The sequence below is a fragment of the Chlorocebus sabaeus genome, chromosome 6 (assembly GCF_047675955.1).
Source record: "Chlorocebus sabaeus isolate Y175 chromosome 6, mChlSab1.0.hap1, whole genome shotgun sequence".
Taxonomy (NCBI): domain Eukaryota; kingdom Metazoa; phylum Chordata; class Mammalia; order Primates; family Cercopithecidae; genus Chlorocebus; species Chlorocebus sabaeus.
In genome coordinates, this window is record NC_132909.1 from 21506963 (window position 1) to 21524558 (window position 17596).

General features: G+C 37.5%; 1 protein-coding gene across 6 annotated transcripts in view; it reads left to right on the top strand.

Moving 5' to 3' along the window:
* Positions 1 to 17291, top strand: part of ZNF571 (zinc finger protein 571) — a 34446-nt gene extending 17155 nt beyond the window's left edge. For all 6 annotated transcript variants that reach the window (XM_007996617.3, XM_007996616.3, XM_037991254.2 and 3 more), the window contains one exon: positions 12585 to 17291. In XM_007996617.3, the coding sequence (XP_007994808.1) occupies positions 12585 to 14278 (1694 nt within the window). In that variant the 3' untranslated portion in view covers positions 14279 to 17291. The remainder of the gene's footprint in view (positions 1 to 12584) is intronic.
* The last annotated feature ends 305 nt before the right edge of the window (positions 17292 to 17596 follow it).

Here is a 17596-nt window from a genome sequence, read left to right on the forward strand (position 1 = left end):
CCGAGCCTTGCCTTGCCTGGCGACTCTGACCAGTCTGGGCAGGGGACTGGGCAGTCTGACCGCCCCTCAGCACTGTGACTGCAGCTTCCGCTGGGGTTATGGCAGCTGGCACCGAGCTGCCCAGGGATCCGGGGCTTGTGGTGCTCCACATGGGCTTGAGCAGTGCCTCTGCAAAAATTCTAGGTGGCTTTCTGTGTTGGTCTAGTGGCCCAGGGGTGGGAGTTGGCAGGTCCTCCTGTGCCCAGGATTGCAAAGGGCCATGTAGGAAGTGTGGTTCCCCCAGGGACACACACTCTCTCACCGTTTAACCATGTTAGGGAGCTTCACCCACTCCATGCCAGTCCCAGGAAGGTGGCTGCCTGGCTTCTCTCCTCTCTGTTCTCTGGGAGTCCCCTGGCGTCCCTGGTAAATCCTGACATGGTCTTTTAGACCAGCGCTACCCCAACCTTTTTGGCACCAGGGACCGGTTTCATGGAACACAGTATTTCCGGCCGGGGGACAAGGGGCGAGAGGGGAAGGGCAGGCTGGTTTTGGGATGAAACTGTTCCACCTCAAATCATCAGGCATTAGATTCTCATAAGGAGCCCGCAACCTAGATCCGTCCTATGCACAGTTTACTACAGGGTTCAAGCTCCCCTGAGAATCTCAAGCTGCCGCTGATCTGACCGCTGATCTGAGCTCAGGTGGTGATGCTCACCCACTGCTCACCTCCTGCCGTGCAGCTCGGTTCCTCAGAGGCTGCCAAACAATACGTGTCTTAGATGATCCACTTAAAGAGACAGTATTTACTTGCGACTTTGTTTCCTCTCCCTGAGAGTGGTGCATACTAGCTGCTTCTAGTCAGCCATCTTGAGTGCCCCCTCTAGAGTTACATTTAAATTTACATTAAGGTTAAAATTTGAGTAAATTTAAAGTTGAATTGAAATTCTGCTCTGAATAGCCAGCTATCACCAGGTTTTCGTCTCTACTCATGGATCTTCTCGCTATTTTGCTACATATGAGTCAGTCTGTGGGTAGCTTGTCTAGTTTTGGGTTTTTTAGCTAAAGTTCTCTTTGTAAAATTGTTGTTCATTCGTTACATAAAAGGTATAAAGGATTAGTTTTGCTTTTTTCGTCCTTAAAATTATTCTTTCATCTTTGCAATATGGTACTTTTTCTGTAGCACCTGAAGAAATTCCTTTCTCCTATACCTTATGTTGTGAGTAAATGTTTTGGTCTAAATAAATATAATTGTTAGCTTCTGTTGATTTGGGGGTAGGTCTGGTTCAAAGTGGTCAAATCAATATGAAATCTTCCAGATGTAGGCTGAGTTTAATAAACACTTTGGTTTATTAAAGCATATAGTATGTTTACTTTGTTATGACTCACCTCCTCATATATAAATTTATATTAATTATAAATTTGGATATATTGAAATATTTGAGGAGGGTGATGGATGGGTGTGTGCGTACTTCATGGCCCTATTCAATTAGGCTCTCTGGTCTTAATTTACTATGAAATTTTCCTTTCGCCTCAAATTTCATAAAGTTTGTTGTGGGTGGAATGTTCTTTAATTAGAAAATATAGCCCGTTTCTTTGTGTCTTATAAGCCGCACCATGACCTAATGTTTTCATGTAAATACTTGGGTTTAATACCTTTTAAGGTTTTGCAGAAGATGACAGTGTATAGGCTGAATTAGCAAGAGATAGTGAGGTTTATTGGGGTTTATTGATTACAAAAAAGGGATATAAGCACTGCCAAGTCCTTTGTGTTTTAAGCTGTTGCTGGTAGTACTCTGGTGAATAACTTTGTTAATTTAATTAAGTTTATGGCTATGCATAGTAGGATATTTCTTCTCAGTTTGGGTCTTAGCTATCATGTATTCAGAATATATTAAATCACTTTCATTGTTTATTTTTATATTAGCTGTAGCTTTTTATGACCTAGTTAAGGTATAACTTTGTTTATAATCTTAAACATGTTTTATGCTGAGTTTTATTAATTTGGGTTAGTCATATGACTGCAAGCATGAAATTTTACCAACCCTAAGGAAAATTAGTATAACTTAGTCAACCTTTGGTTAACTGCTTAATTTTTATCATTGCTGTTTTCTGTGGCTGTATTGGTAGAGTAAGGTTTTATGAGCTGCTAATTAGTGTGCTTGAAGCCTGCTCTTTTTGGTTTTTGTTGATCTAGAGGACATTCTCACTAGAATGCAGACAGTTGCAAGGGTTACTAAAAATGAATAAAGAGGTCAGGACTAAACCTGTTTGTTTATAGAGTTATATGAACTCATTTAGGCATTGTCAGTGCCTTGCGTTGCGAATTAAGCTACATTAGCTTATATGTAGGAAATTCCCTCTCAAGAAGAAATGGCCAAGTTTAAGTGCTGTGTCAGTATTGGTAGATGTTTTAGTAAATTTAGTAAAAAAACAAACTTTTAACCCAGAAAACCTAATTTTTAATTTACTTTTTGGATTTTGATAAATTCTTTAGGAGTTGGGCTAAAACTTAGTTCTAGATGAACTTTGTGTGTGTGTGTGTATGTGTATGTGTGTGTGTGTATGTATGCCTTACCTGTAGTTAATAAATATAAGATTTCCTGTTTTGAGGTTTGGCAAGAATAAAAGCCTTATATCCACAAGTAGTACAATAGCTTGAGATTGTGGAGTTAATTAACGTGAAATCGTGTGTACATGTTTGTGTCATGTTTTTTACTATGTCCACTGAACATGGAGTAATTAAACTTTATGGTTTCACTGTAGAGAAAGACTATCCAATTTCAGCTCAGCTACAGTTTGCTTTATTGTATCAAGTCCATGACAACCATGTTGGATCATAACATTCCCTAAATTAAAAAATACCAAGTGTGTGACACCACCACAGTGATGTGTGATCATGGACTGGTTAGCCAATTAGTCCATCGAGATGTCTTATTAAAGAGGAATGAATGGGCAGTCTTAAGTCCGTGACCGTGAAGTAAGAACCAGATGGCAGGCGTAGTTTCATCCAAGTTTCATGGGCCCAGAACGAGAAGTGGGACACATCTCAAGGAAGTTGCTGGTTTCTTGAAGCTTGGTACTAAAGAAATCCTGTTGGCGGTAATAAGCTTGTTGTCAAGGATTGATTTGTCTGAATGTACTGTGAATAATCAATAATTTCATGTCCTGTGTAAAATAAAGGATTTAATATCGAACAGTATTTGTGTTGGTAAATCTGACATATGTGGGTATGCCATTCAATGTGTTAAGCACTGTTTGTAATTTCATGTATATGCTTATATGCATGGGGAGTGGATCTTAATGTGTGATTACACATGCATATACAATGTACAATCAAGCATAATAGTACTAGTACATTATTAGGAAAAGCACATAATGCATCCATAGTTAGATTTTATGTTTATTTTCTCAGTACTGACATAGCATTTAACAGTAATTTTTCTCAAGTAGAAGAGTCAGGTTACAGTTTAAGTGGAATTTCAGCTTTAGAACCCTGAGACTTGAGGTTCTAGTTTTGTTATTTGAGGTGTTGTATTGTTAGGTTTGTTAATAGAGTAATTTATAATTATGTGAATAATGGGTTATGATGAAGTGGAGGTGATTTTTGATTTGAAAATTTAAAGGATTGGGTAATTTTTGAGGGTGAAGAGTTTGGACTTCTTCAGGAAATTTCTATAGGTATAACAGCATTATATAGTTATGAAGGCTGATTCATGGTTGTGGTTAGTTGATCTTTATTTGTTGGTATCTTTATTGTTCCTGAGATTACGCTGGGAAATTAGATAGCTAGGAGTGTAGCCAATAAAAGTGAGATAAGGAAGGAGAAGAAAATAATTAGGAGATGGTTATTGAAACTATCATTTGGAAGTGAGAAATGATTTTTAGAGTGACTTTTTCTAGTCAAATCTAGTAAAACTGGTGCTATGTTTTGGTTTGTTGAAAGGTTTAGGTATGGTGATAAACCATGAACAACTGTTGGGAAGGAACCTAGAAGGTCGGAAAATTTGTATATGTATGAGGATTCAAATTTAAGATTTTATGTTATTAGTTGAGTTCTAATGTTATAATGAAACTTAAGGTAGTTAAAGCATGAGCTAAGAGTTTTAGGTAGAATGGCATAGTCATCTGAGGAATAGTTACGGGAATAATATTTTTGGAGATAAAAAAAATTCAGTGGGCCGGGCACGGTGACTCACTCCTGTAATCCCAGCACTTTGGGAGGCCAAGGCAGGTGGATCATGAGGTCAGGAGATTGAGACCATACTGGCTAACATGGTGAAACCCTGTCTGTACTAAAAAAATTACAAAAAATTAGCCGGGCATGGTGGCGGGCGCCTATAGTCCCAGCTACTCGGGAGGCTGAGGCAGGAGAATGGCGTGAACCTGGGAGGTGGAGTTGGCAGTGAGCTGAGATAGCGCCACTGCACCCCAGCTGGGGTGACAGAGTAAGACTCTGTCTCAAAATAAATAAATAAATAAATAAATTAGTGAAAATAATACTGATTGCAAGACATTTAATTGAACTAGCTAGGAGGGGGATTGTTTTTGTTGATTTGACTTAGAGTTGAAAAGCAGAGTTGTCCCAGGATTGTAAAGAAAATAATTTGAGTACTATAGACAGCTCTTAGGGAAATGACAATAAGCATGATTTAAAGGGCTCAGGTGTTGGCATACTGTCTTTGCTGTTTTAATAATTAAATCTTTGGAGCAGAAGCCTTTAAGTTAAAGAAGGGCATACCTATTAAGTGTTGGCTTCTGAAAATGAGTAAGGACATGGTAAAGAGTATAGTTTTAAATAGGCCTCCTAGTTTTCTAGAATATTTTTCATCATTCAGGGTATGAATAATGGATCCAGAGCGTAGAAAAAGTATGTTTCAGGAATACATGCGTACAGATGTGAAGAAATGCTAAATGTGGTTGATTAATGCCACTAGTGACAATTAGGAGACCTAGGTTTGAGGTAGAAAAGGCAAATGATTTTTTTAAGTCTTATTTTGTGTTACGGCACAGATTGCTGTGAATGAAGTGGTAATACCACCTAAGCAGTTTTGTTATTTTCTTTTTTCTTTTTCTTTTTTTGAAACAGGATCTCATTCTGTTGCCCAGACTGGAGTGCAGTGGCAAAATCACGGCTCACTGCAGCCTCACGCTTTTGGGCTCAAGTGATCCTCCTACCTTAGCATCCTGAGTAGCTGGGACCACAGGTGTGCACCACCATGCATGGCTGATTTATTTTATTTTATTTTATTTTATTTTTTTATTTTATTTTATTATTTTATTATTTCTGTAGACACAAGGTCTGTGTCTACTGTGTTGCCCAGGCTGGTCTTGAACTCCTGGGTCCAAGCGATCCTCCTGACTCAGCCTCCCAAAGTCCTAGCATTACATCTGTGAACCACTGCACCCCACTGTGTTTTCTTTTCTATTAGTAAAGTGTATTAATAAGAAAATTCTTGTTACAACTATTGTGCTTGAATGAAGTAAGGCTAAAACTGGTGTCGAGCCCTCTGTCACTGATGGTAGTTATGGGTGAAAACCAAATTGGGCAGATTTACCAGTTGCTGCTGCCAGGAGAAGCCTAATTAATGAGAGAGTGTCAGGGTTGGGGTTGAGTATGGACATTTTTTGGAATTCTTATGTGTTTGAGTGTAACAATCATGATGCTGATAATAGGAATCCAATATCTCCAATACTTGTATATAAAATTGCCTGGAGGCTGCTCTATTTGTGTCTGTTAGGCCATATCATCATCTAGTAAGTAAAAATGATACGATTTCTATTGTTTTTCATCCAATAAAGAGTTGGAAGAAAAAAAAAGAGTTGGAAGAGGTTGGTGGCATTAGCTACTATTAGTATGGTTGTGAGGAATATAAGTATGGACTTAAGTAATTGATTAATATTTTGATCTGAAAGTATATATCACATTGAAGATTCTGTAATCAATCATGTGATGAAAGAAGTTACTGGTACAAATATTAGTCTAACTTGAAGCTGAATGTCAGTTTTAAAGTTTGAATAGTCATTCAATGTCAGTTTGAAATAATTATTTCTTGCCCTGAATGAATAAATATTGGGGTTGGAAATAGGCTGGTGGCAAATGAGTATTTTTTTTTTAAATAGTTATAGTAATTGGTAAAAATAAGTTGGTAAGTAAAATTATGATAGAAGAAGAGAAGAAATTTATTTTATTCAAAGTTGCACCAATTTTTGGCTCCTAAGGTCAATAGATGACTTCTTTTAAAAGTTCAGAAAGCCACATTGTTATATATGGAGGCATGAGTTAGCAGTTCTTGCATACTTTCTTAGCAAATCATCAGTTCCCCCTTATCTGCAGGGTATACATTCCAAGGCTCCCCCAGTGGATGCCTGAAACCAGAGCTAGTACTGAACCATACATATAATATGTTTTTTGAATCTGATAAAGGAGATAGCTACTGGGTGGTGACTAATAGGCAGATCCTTTTTGGATAATGGCAAAATTAGACAATATGCTCATCAAAGGGATGATTCATGTCTTGAGCAAGATGGAGTAGGATGGTGTGAGATTTCATCATGCTATTCAGAATGTCACAGTTTAAAACTTATGAATTGTTTATTTCTGGTATTTTCCATTTAATATTTTGAACCTCAGTTAACTATGAGTATCTGAAACCACACAAAGTAAAACCTTTGGAACTACTGTAAAGAGTTTTAAGTTTCTATATAAAATTCACAACTGAATGTTTTATTTAAACTTTATTTACAATATATGGGTCCTGAAATAATTTTGGAGTTAAGTGACAGGAATAATAGAGGTAGAAGATGTATAAATATGAGAGTATTTTCTCATGTGAATAATGGTTTGATGTTATTAATGTGATATGTGAATTTTTCTCATTGTAATGTGATTGATGGAGGGACTATATGGCCATAATTAGTACATTAGTCCTATTTGGATAATGGCAAATTAGATCATAAAAATAATGATATAATTCCAAATAATTCTCCATTCAGGTTAATAGTTGCTAGTAAGGCTGTCAACTGCTAACTCAGGCCTCCATATAGAACAATGTGGCTTTCTGAACTTTTAAAGGTTAGAAGTAATCTGTTGGCCTTAGGAGCCAAAAAGTTGTTGCAAAAGGCTAAGTCAGTTAGGCTAGCCCGTACTTATGTTTCTGTTAAAGGAAATAATGTCTGTAGTCTGCGAGCTAATAGTACAGATGCTTCTCAACCTACGTTGGGGTTACTTCTGGATAATGTCAAAAATATTATAAGTCATTCTGTGTAACTCCGTTGGTAAGTCAAGAAGCATAATGAATGTGTATTGCTTTCTTACCATGGTAAATTTGAAAAATCGTAAGTCTAAGTATCATAAGTTGGGGAACCTTGTGTCTGGTTTGGCTATGGATTTGTTCATTGTTTGAATTTGGTTTTTGTTTGTTTGTTTTGAGATGAAGTCTCTCACTCACCCAGGCTGGAGTGCAGTGGTGTGATCTCAGCTCTCTGCAACCTCCACTTTCTGAGTTCAAGTGATTCTTTTGCCTCAGCCTCCCAAGTAGCTAGGATTACAGGCACCTGCCACCATCCCCAGCTAATTTTTGTATTTTTAGCAGAGACGGAGTTTCACCATGTTGGCCAGGCTGGTCTCAAACCCCTGACCTGAGGTGATCCGCCCACCTCAGTCTCCCAAAGTGCTGGGATTACAGGCATGAGCCACCGTGCCAGAATCATAGTTTGAATTTGTAAGGCAAAATCATTTTGATGTTGTGTGGTCATGGGCAGTTATTAGGGCTGTGGCTCCTATAAAACTTCATGGCATTTGGATGAGAAACGCTATAATTAGTAATGCTGTATGAGCTACAGATGAATACTCAATGATTTTAAGTCTGTTTAGTATGAACAAATAGAATTTGTTATAATTATTCCTCATAGTGATATTAGAAATAGATAGGCTATATACTTTTAGTAGATTTTTAATTAGGGTAATTTGTATTAGGCCACAGCCTATTCATTTTAGTAATGTGGCTACAAGAACTGTGGGTGCAGCATTCGGGGCTTCTACATATGCTTTTGGTAATCAAAGATGGAGGATATAAAGGGGTGGGTTTTTTTGTTTTTTTCTTTTTTTACTATGAATGCTATAATGCCTTCTATTTATACGAGACTATTCAGGAGTTTGGTAGTATTTGAATTCAATAGTAGGTTATTAAAATATTTAATGAATCCATGGTGTTTTAGATATAGATTAATTCTATAAGTAGGGGTAAAGAGCCAATCAGTGTATAAAACAGGAAATGAAAGTCCTGTGTTTAATCATTCTGTTTGGTTTTCTCATTGGGTAATAACAATTAGAGTTTGAATTAGAGTTGCTTCAAGGAGACTATAGAATACAATTAGTTCTATGACGGTAAATGTCATGATTAGGAATATTTGTACAAAAATTAACATTGAATTTTTTTTTGTATATCTGATTCCTTGGTGAGTTGGTGTTGACTTGCTATAATTATGTCTATCTTGGGAGAGGTTAGGTGAAGCAAAGCGGAGGGAAAGACATGAAGGAAAACATTGTTTCTGGCCAAGTAGCGTGCTCAAAGTTTCAATAGGATCAAGAAGGTGAAGAAAATAATCAGAGTGGGGGCAGAAGTTGTAGAGGATTTTGTAGAAAGTACACGATGAATTCCAAAAGGCATAGTTTGGAGTGAAGTAGGACATGGATGACCAAGGACCCAGGAAGCCAAGGCTTTTAAGAGTATTGAGATAAGTCAGAGATATCAGGCATTACAGGATTGGCCTCTAGTGGTCTTTTAGGGGAAGGTGGATGGTTATTCCTTTTATAAGTTAAGGATAGTAGGTCTATGACACTAAGAGCTTATGGAAATTGAGATCTCCATGGAGAAGCCAGCCTTAATAGCAGGATGTGGAGGTCTTACCAGCACCCAGAGCTATGGAGGCTTTGCTTGTAAACTGCAGTGGGTGGAGTGGCTGCCTTAACAGAAGAGAGATTACTGGAACAGCATTGCTAGGAGCCTGGGATTGGGGAAGCTTCTCAGGAAGTGCAGTGGTACATGAAGTTTCAGGTGAGCCCTGAAAGAATGAAAAGCAGGTAAGGAGACTGAGGGTGGAGAGAAGAGGGAAGAGCATTCCTAGCAGAAGTAACAGTGTACTGAAGACCATAGGAGGATGGAGCTTGGTGTATATGAGGTATTGAGAGAAGGCCTTCGCAGCTGGAGTCTAGTGAGGCAGAGGTGCCACAAGGGAGTTGGAGAGGCTGACTGGAGCCAGGCCAGGCAGAACCTGCTAGAGGTTGTGAATACGACCTAGAAGGTTATAAGCAGCACTTGTTGTTTTTAATAAAACAGGAGATAAAATAACAAAATATGAATATATAATACATATAGCAAAGAGAATTTTATGACATCCTTGTTTTATGTTTGTGTGTGTACTCAGTCATAATATGTATTTCTTACTATGAGGTTGCAGTCAAAAGAAATTTGAAAAATACTGCAGAAGAGTTCAGATTTTATCCCCCAAATTTTTGCAGGCTGTTGAAGAATCTTAAGATGGTGACATAATGTGATTTTCATATTTACTATTCCATTCTGTCTGCCAGATGGAGATTAGAACAAAGGATCTTGTAACATTACTGAGTAGGTTTTTGTTGTGGTTCAGGATGCTTTGGGGCCAGGCGCAGTGGCTCATACCTGTAATCCCAGCACTTTGGGAGGCCGAGGCAGGTGGATCACTTGAGACCAGGAATTTGAGACCAGCCTGGCCAATATAGTGAAGGCCCATCTCTACTAAAAATACAAAAATGAGCCAGGCATGGTGGTGCACACCTGTAATCCCAGCTACTCAGGAGGCTGAGGCAGAATTGCTTGAATCTGGAGGTGGAGGTTGCAGTGAGCTGAGATGGTGCCACTGCACTCCAGCCTGAATGATAGAGCGAGACTCTGTCTCGGAAAAAAAAAAAAAAAAAAAAGATGCTTTGGGCTTCCTGAGTGTCAGCAGTGGTGTTGGTGATAAGGTAACAGATTCAACAGCTACTTAGGAGATACATTCAGTGGGACTTGATAGGGGCTAGAATAAAAGAAACCTCCTAAAATGAGGACTCCTTTTCAGACTCCATTTTGTTGTCTTCACTCATCACCCCTTTTGCAGTTTTCCCTTTTTTCACCATATAGTTTTTCATTAATGACAATAAAAAGAGCTGCTAAATGTTAATTGAATACATTTTTATATGTACTCCTCATTCTGGGTACAGTTCTGAGACTTTCGTATTCTAATCTTAACGTTTTCTTTATTCCTCTAGATTTCTGTGTAGCACCTTCCTGTGTTCTCATAGTGCCTCCTACCCCAGAAATATATTAGATTTATATTTCTTCCCATTTTTATTAGGGCACCAGCACATAGGTAGCTGTTTTGGGTCCCAACTGAATTTATTTGATTCCTTATAGTGTTCGCTTAATCACCATAAGCCCATTGATTTATTTCAAAGTGTTTTATAAACCATATTGTTCTTCTATGAAAGAAACAAAATAAAAGCAGGGTCTGTCTTTTTCCATGATATGTTGCTGACATGAATTGGTGTTAAACTCAGCTGTGCTGTGCATATGGCAGGTGGGCGGGGGGTAGTTGCTTTTGTTTCTACAATTTCTTTTTGCTTTTCAGCAAAAGTGTGTTTTCTCAAGTTTCAGAGGCTTATTTCTGAAAGACTGTTTAAATTTGAACTTACTGATGTGTATTTATTTTTCTTCCCATTACCAGTCTTTGTTATTCTACAACCTATATACACAGTGGTCAGAGACCCTGTGCCTGCTGATCCAGTTACATCAGATAGGTTTCTCTGCATTTGAAAAGTACACTTGTTTCCCAACTTCTTTGTTCAGAATGATATAACACCTTTATTGTGTAAACTTTTCACTATTTACAGGACATTTTGAGGTACTTCTTTGGGAAATATAAGAACATTTGGCCTTAAGTAAGACATAGAAAGAAAGATGTGAAAAACTATATTAAAGAAATAAAACATTGTATGTATACTGTGTTCTGGGGACTAGCTATATAATAAAACATTCATTTTCCCTCTACACATGTAGAGCTTGAGGAGTAGAAAGATGAACAGATAAATAAATGAAATTTTAGAATTGCAAAAATTCAAACAAGAATTAGGAATAAATTACAGGTATAGAAAATACATGGCATGGACCTAACTAAAGTGATCCAGGACAGTCTTTCTCAGCAGCTGACATTTAAGCTAGGACATTTCACACACAAAGGAGGTGGCCACTTTGACAGCATTCTTGGCAGATGGAACAGCATATGGAAAATCTAAAATGAGAAAGAATTTGACATGTTCTTGGAGCTTAAATCAGGCCAATAAGATTAGAACACTGTTCCTGAAGATAGCAGTGGCTCAAAATGAGGCTTAAAAGGTAATTTTGAAGAAGTTGGAGAAATTTAAGAAAGAATTGGATCATAAAAGGGGCTTGTAGGCCATGAATAGTAATTTGGATTTTGTTCCAAGTACAAGGGTAAACCACTGAAAGATTATTAGCTCTATTCTCAAACTTTGTGTTATATGAGAAGCATCTAAGGAGATTTATGAATAAAGGAATATTTACATTTTTGACAAATATCGAATGCCAACAAATGTATAAGTAATGATGTTAGGCACTAGAGATAAAGCAGTATATGAAATGAAGTCCCTGCTTTGATTAAGCATGGGACTGACAGACAGTAGTCAAACTTTAGAAATGGTACATCCATTAGTGAAAAATGCAATATAGGTAAAATTGTGTGTTGGATATTTTGATAATGTAACAGCTGAGCAGAAAACTGAAATGAGGGAGCAAGCCGTGCGTGTATCTAGAGGAAGGGCATTCTAAAAACAAAACTGTAAACGGAGAAGCATATGCTTGACACTTTTTAACACCAAGGAGGCCATTATGACCAGAGGAGAGTGGTAGGTGATGATATCAGAAAAGTGGCCAAGGGGGCAGATGACATAAGAATGGTGGCCATGGGCAAGTTCATGTAGGGTCTTGTGAGTCATATTAAGGACTTTGGATTTTATCCTGAGATGGCACACTATTAATGGGGAAGATTTTTAGCAGGGGAATCATGATATAAACCACATTTTGAAAGAATTCCTCTGGCTGCTGTATGAAGAATAGATCATAGAAGCAAGGATGAAAGCAGAGAAACCAGCTAAGAGGTTATGACAATGAGAGATGGGTGACTTGGTCTAGGGTGGTGGTAGTGGAGGTGGTCAGATTCTTAATTTTGACAGGAGAGCTGATAGGATTTGTTGATAGATTGTCCAGCTAGACATCTGTTTTCAAGAGGGTGTTTTTATTATTATTTTATAAGCCTCTTGGGTGTTTCTAAGCCATTCCAAAGTTTGAGAACCACTGACTTAACCTATTTTTCTAATTCTTTCCTATAAGCTCTCCTTTTTCTTTATTCTCTTCTTGTGCCTTTAAAGAAAAATGGCACAAAATATTTCTGTACTGTTTAAGCCATTCTATTCTTATGTGAATTATTTTCATCTATCACTTTTACCATAGAATTTTTATTTCTCCTTGTAAACAAAAGCAGGAATTTGTTTTCTTGTTATTCTACAGACTTGGAATCCAGTCGTGCGACCAAAGAGTTATCTCCAGAAAAGGAAATTTATGAAATGGAATCACTCCAGTGGGAGAATATGGGGAAACTTATCAACCATCACCTTCAGTACAATGGTCTTGGAGACAATATGGAGTGCAAAGGCAACTTAGAGGGTCAAGAAGCAAGTCAGGAAGGGCTTTACATGTGTGTCAAAATTACCTGTGAAGAAAGGGCCACTGAAAGCCATTCAACCTCTTCTACTTTTCATCGGATAATTCCTACCAAGGAAAAATTGTACAAATGTAAGGAATGTAGACAAGGTTTCAGCTACCTGTCATGCCTTATTCAACATGAGAAAAATCATAATATAGAAAAATGCTCTGAAGTTAAGAAACATAGGAACACCTTTAGCAAAAAGCCAAACTATATGCAACATCAGAGAATTCAGACTGGTGAGAAACCTTATGAGTGTATGGAATGTGGAAAGGCCTTTAGTCGTAGTTCTGATCTCATTCAACATCAGAAAATTCATACTAATGAAAAACCTTACCAGTGTAACACATGTGGGAAAGCTTTTATTCGTGGTTCACAGCTCACTGAACATCAGAGAGTTCATACAGGAGAGAAACCATATGAATGTAAGAAATGTGGAAAAGCCTTTAGTTATTGTTCACAATACACTCTTCATCAGAGAATTCATAGTGGTGAGAAACCCTATGAATGTAAGGATTGTGGGAAGGCCTTTATTCTTGGCTCTCAACTTACTTACCATCAGAGAATTCATAGTGGGGAGAAACCTTATGAGTGTAAGGAATGTGGAAAGGCCTTTATTCTTGGTTCACACCTTACATATCATCAGAGAGTTCATACTGGTGAAAAGCCTTACATATGTAAAGAATGTGGGAAAGCCTTTTTATGTGCCTCCCAACTGAATGAACATCAGAGAATTCACACAGGTGAGAAACCCTATGAATGTAAAGAATGTGGGAAGGCCTTTTTTCGTGGCTCACAACTTACTTACCACCTGAGAGTTCATTCAGGTGAGAGACCCTATAAATGCGAAGAATGTGGGAAAGCCTTTATTTCTAATTCAAATCTTACTCAACATCAAAGAATTCATACCGGAGAGAAGCCCTACAAATGTAAGGAATGTGGAAAGGCCTTTATTTGTGGCAAACAACTTAGTGAACATCAGAGAATTCATACAGGTGAGAAACCCTTTGAATGTAAGGAATGTGGAAAGGCCTTTATTCGTGTTGCCTATCTTACTCAACATGAGAAAATTCATGGTGAGAAACACTATGAATGTAAGGAATGTGGGAAGACTTTTGTTCGTGCTACACAACTTACATATCATCAAAGAATTCATACAGGTGAAAAGCCCTACAAATGTAAGGAATGTGACAAGGCCTTTATATATGGCTCACAACTCAGTGAACATCAGAGAATTCATAGAGGTGAAAAACCTTATGAATGTAAACAATGTGGGAAGGCTTTTATTCGTGGCTCACACCTTACTGAACATCTGAGAACTCATACTGGAGAGAAACCCTATGAATGTAAGGAATGTGGGAAGGGCTTTAGTCGTGGCTCAGAACTTACTCTGCATCAAAGGATCCATACTGGTGAGAAACCCTATACATGTGGCCAGTGTGGTAAAGAGTTTAGACGTCCTTCACAACTTACTCAACATATAAGGCTTCATAATTGAGAAAGCCTTGAATGTGATTAAATATAAGAAAATCTTCATCATCTATTTCATATCTATACTGAATGTGGGACATCCTTTTGCTTCTGCTCAGAATCTACTCATTCTTAGAAGGCCTGTATTAACATGGATGCAGAATAATTTCAGAAACCCCTTATAAATAATTAACATCTCTATAAACCCTAGAATATAATGCCAAATTATATCCTTTATTAAGCATCATTTCCATTTCACCATATCCTAACTGAAATCAGATATATTTGTTTGCTTTTTTCTATTTGTAAAATACTGTAATTGTATTACAATGACTAAATTATAATTAAATACATATAATTCCCTTTGGATAGTATCTGATATTTTTTAAATGATTGCCATTATCATCATTACATACTGTTAGAGAACTCAAATGGTGGGAATAGTTTATGATTACAATTAAAAGATGCAACCATTCTCTTATCCTGTATCCCTTTTAGAACAACAGATACTTTATTTTAGAACAAAACCTTTTGAGTGTAGTAAAGGTATGAAGGACTTCAGAGCACATCAGTTTTGCAGCATCAGATAATGCCAAAAAGAAACTTGCAGAAATTGCTTTAGGGCTGTTGTTTTTATGTATTTGCCTTAAATGGAAATATAAACAAAATTTACTGACTACAGTTTTTTCTCATTTGAATCTAACCCATTTCTGATATACTGAATGGTAAATTTTTAGAGACCCAGATCTCAGAGCCTACATTCCATTTTTTTAGCTTTTTGGCCTTTTTTTTTTTTTTTTTTTTGAGACAGGGTCTTGCTGTTCTTGTTCGGGCTGGAGTACAGTGGCACAATCACAGCTCACTGCAGCCTTGACTTCCTAGGCTCAAGCAGTCCTCCAACCTCAACCTGCCAAGTAGCTGTCACTATAGCTGTTTATCACCATGCCTGGCTCGGTTAAAAAAAATTTTTTTTAGAGATGGGGTCTCACTATGTTGCCTCATCTGGTCTTAAACTCCTAGGCTCAAGCAGTCTACCTACCTCAGCCTTGTGAAGTGTTGGGATTACAAATGTGAGCCATTATTTTATTTTTTATTTGTATTATTTTTATTTGGCCCCATTATTTTAAATAGGAAAAATAGTATGTTTTCAGTTCATTAAAAAATCCTAACCAATTTCAATTTGAATTCAACTTAAACCACCTAAATGACTTCTATCAGGGATTTCTGAATAATGTAAAACACTCAAGAGCCAGTTAACAGTTAATTACCAGATATGTTTGTGCATGCAGTGATTTTGGAAACTATTAACGTATGAATTATGCTTTCTTTCTGTGCTTCAAGGAACAGATACTATAGTGACAATAAATGTAATATATTAGTATATAATGGACACAAATGACAGATAACAGCTTTAAATAATTTGAACTTATTAATTAGAATGTTGTTGAGTGAGGACTGATGGTCAGAAATTAATGACGGTTAGAAGAGGTTAATGGTGTTCAGTGAGTGAAGGTGAGTGAGAATAATATATTGGAGCAGCAATCAATGCCTACAGTTCTGTGATTCCAAGCATCTGGTGCACAGTATTCTCAGAACTCAAGACCTCAAAATTGAGTTACTGTGTACAAAGCTGTTCATAGAAAAACAAATGTTCCCAAGAAATACTTACCTTTTCTATATGCAGTGTTATCTGTTGTCTTCTAATACATTATCTTTTTTTATTTGTTTCAAACAAAAAAACGGAGTTTCACTCATGTTGCCCAGGCTGGAGTGCAGTGGTGCAATCTCGGCTCACCGCAATCTCCACCCCCCCCGGGTTCAAGCAGTTCTCTGGCCTCAGCCTCCCAAGTAGCTGGGATTACAGGTGTGCGCCACCACACCTGGCTATTGTATTTTTAGTAGAGACAGGGTTTCTCCATGTTGGTCAGGCTGCTCTCAAACTCCTGACCTCAGGTGATCTGTCCGCCTCAGCCTCCCAAAGTGCAGGGATTATAATAGGCATGAGCCACTGCACCCGGCCTACATTATCTTTAATAAACACTGCAGCCCACTGAATTGTCATCACTCTGGAAACCACTGATTGTATATAGTGTATGATTATAATCTAAATGTTAATTCACTGTTTTAAAAACTGTCCAAAAAAAAAATTGGTAACTGAGAATCATTAGAACTCTGAATAATCAGTGTAACCACCATGATGCCACAACACTCATGCATTCTTCATCTCTAAAGTACATTTTGCTCAGATTGGATAAGTTATGCCCTCATTGCTCAGTCATTAACAATTGAGAGATTAACATAATTGCAAAATTATAAATTTAAAGGAAAAGTTAAAAGTCAGTAGACTGTTAGGTGCCCTTCTACCATGAAACATACTTGTATATTAACTGCCATTTGCAGACAATATCTTGAGCCAGACTTTTCAAAAATATGTTCAAGAAATAATTCCCAAAATACATAGAGAGGGTTCTACCTCATTGCGTATGATACAGTGCATAACCAAATTTCCTTACTGGCATTGTGAATTCCACTTTGAACAAACCAAATTAAAAGGTTGAGAAGACCTGCAGTAAAGAAAATACTATCTTTTGTTTAACCCATTGTTCCCCAGTCCTGACCATTAATCCTTTCTCTTCTGTATGCTTATTAATATCTTTGGCTTGTGAACACACTTTGAGAATTCCTTTTTAACCATAAAGAATGATGGTAAGGGGGAATTTCAGGCATTATGTCAGTTATTTAAATTTGATGGATGATATAGTGCTTTTCTGTTCTTCAATCATGGACTGTGTTAGAGAGGAGCAATTTCTGTAGCTCAGGTTTTTACAGTTCTCTACACTCCATCATTGTCCAGATCAATTTTATAAGGGTTTTGTCTTTTTTTGTTTAGAGGTGGGCTCTCTGTCACCCAGGCTGGAGTGCAGTGGCATGGCTCATTGCAGCATCAAACTCCTGGGCTCAAGTGATCCTCCTGCTTCAGCCTTCCAAGTAGCTGGGACTACAGGTTTGCACCACCACACCTGGCTAATTTAAATTTTTTCTCTCTCTTTCTCTCTCTTTTTTTTTTTTTTTTGGTAGAGACAAGGTCTTGTTTTGTTGCCCAGGCTGGTCTCAAATCCTAGGCTTCAAATGATCCTCCTGCCTTGGCCTCCTAAAGTACTATAATTACAGACATGAGCCCCCATACCTGACCAAAGCCTTTTCTGTTGTTACAAGATTGTTTAAAAGGAGAAACTTGAATAACTGTTAACTCTTTCAGCACTTATGTTTATTTCATAAATCATGTTTTCAGACAAATTTTTCTCAAAATGGTTGGGAGCAGGTAGGAATGTACACTAATCAGAGA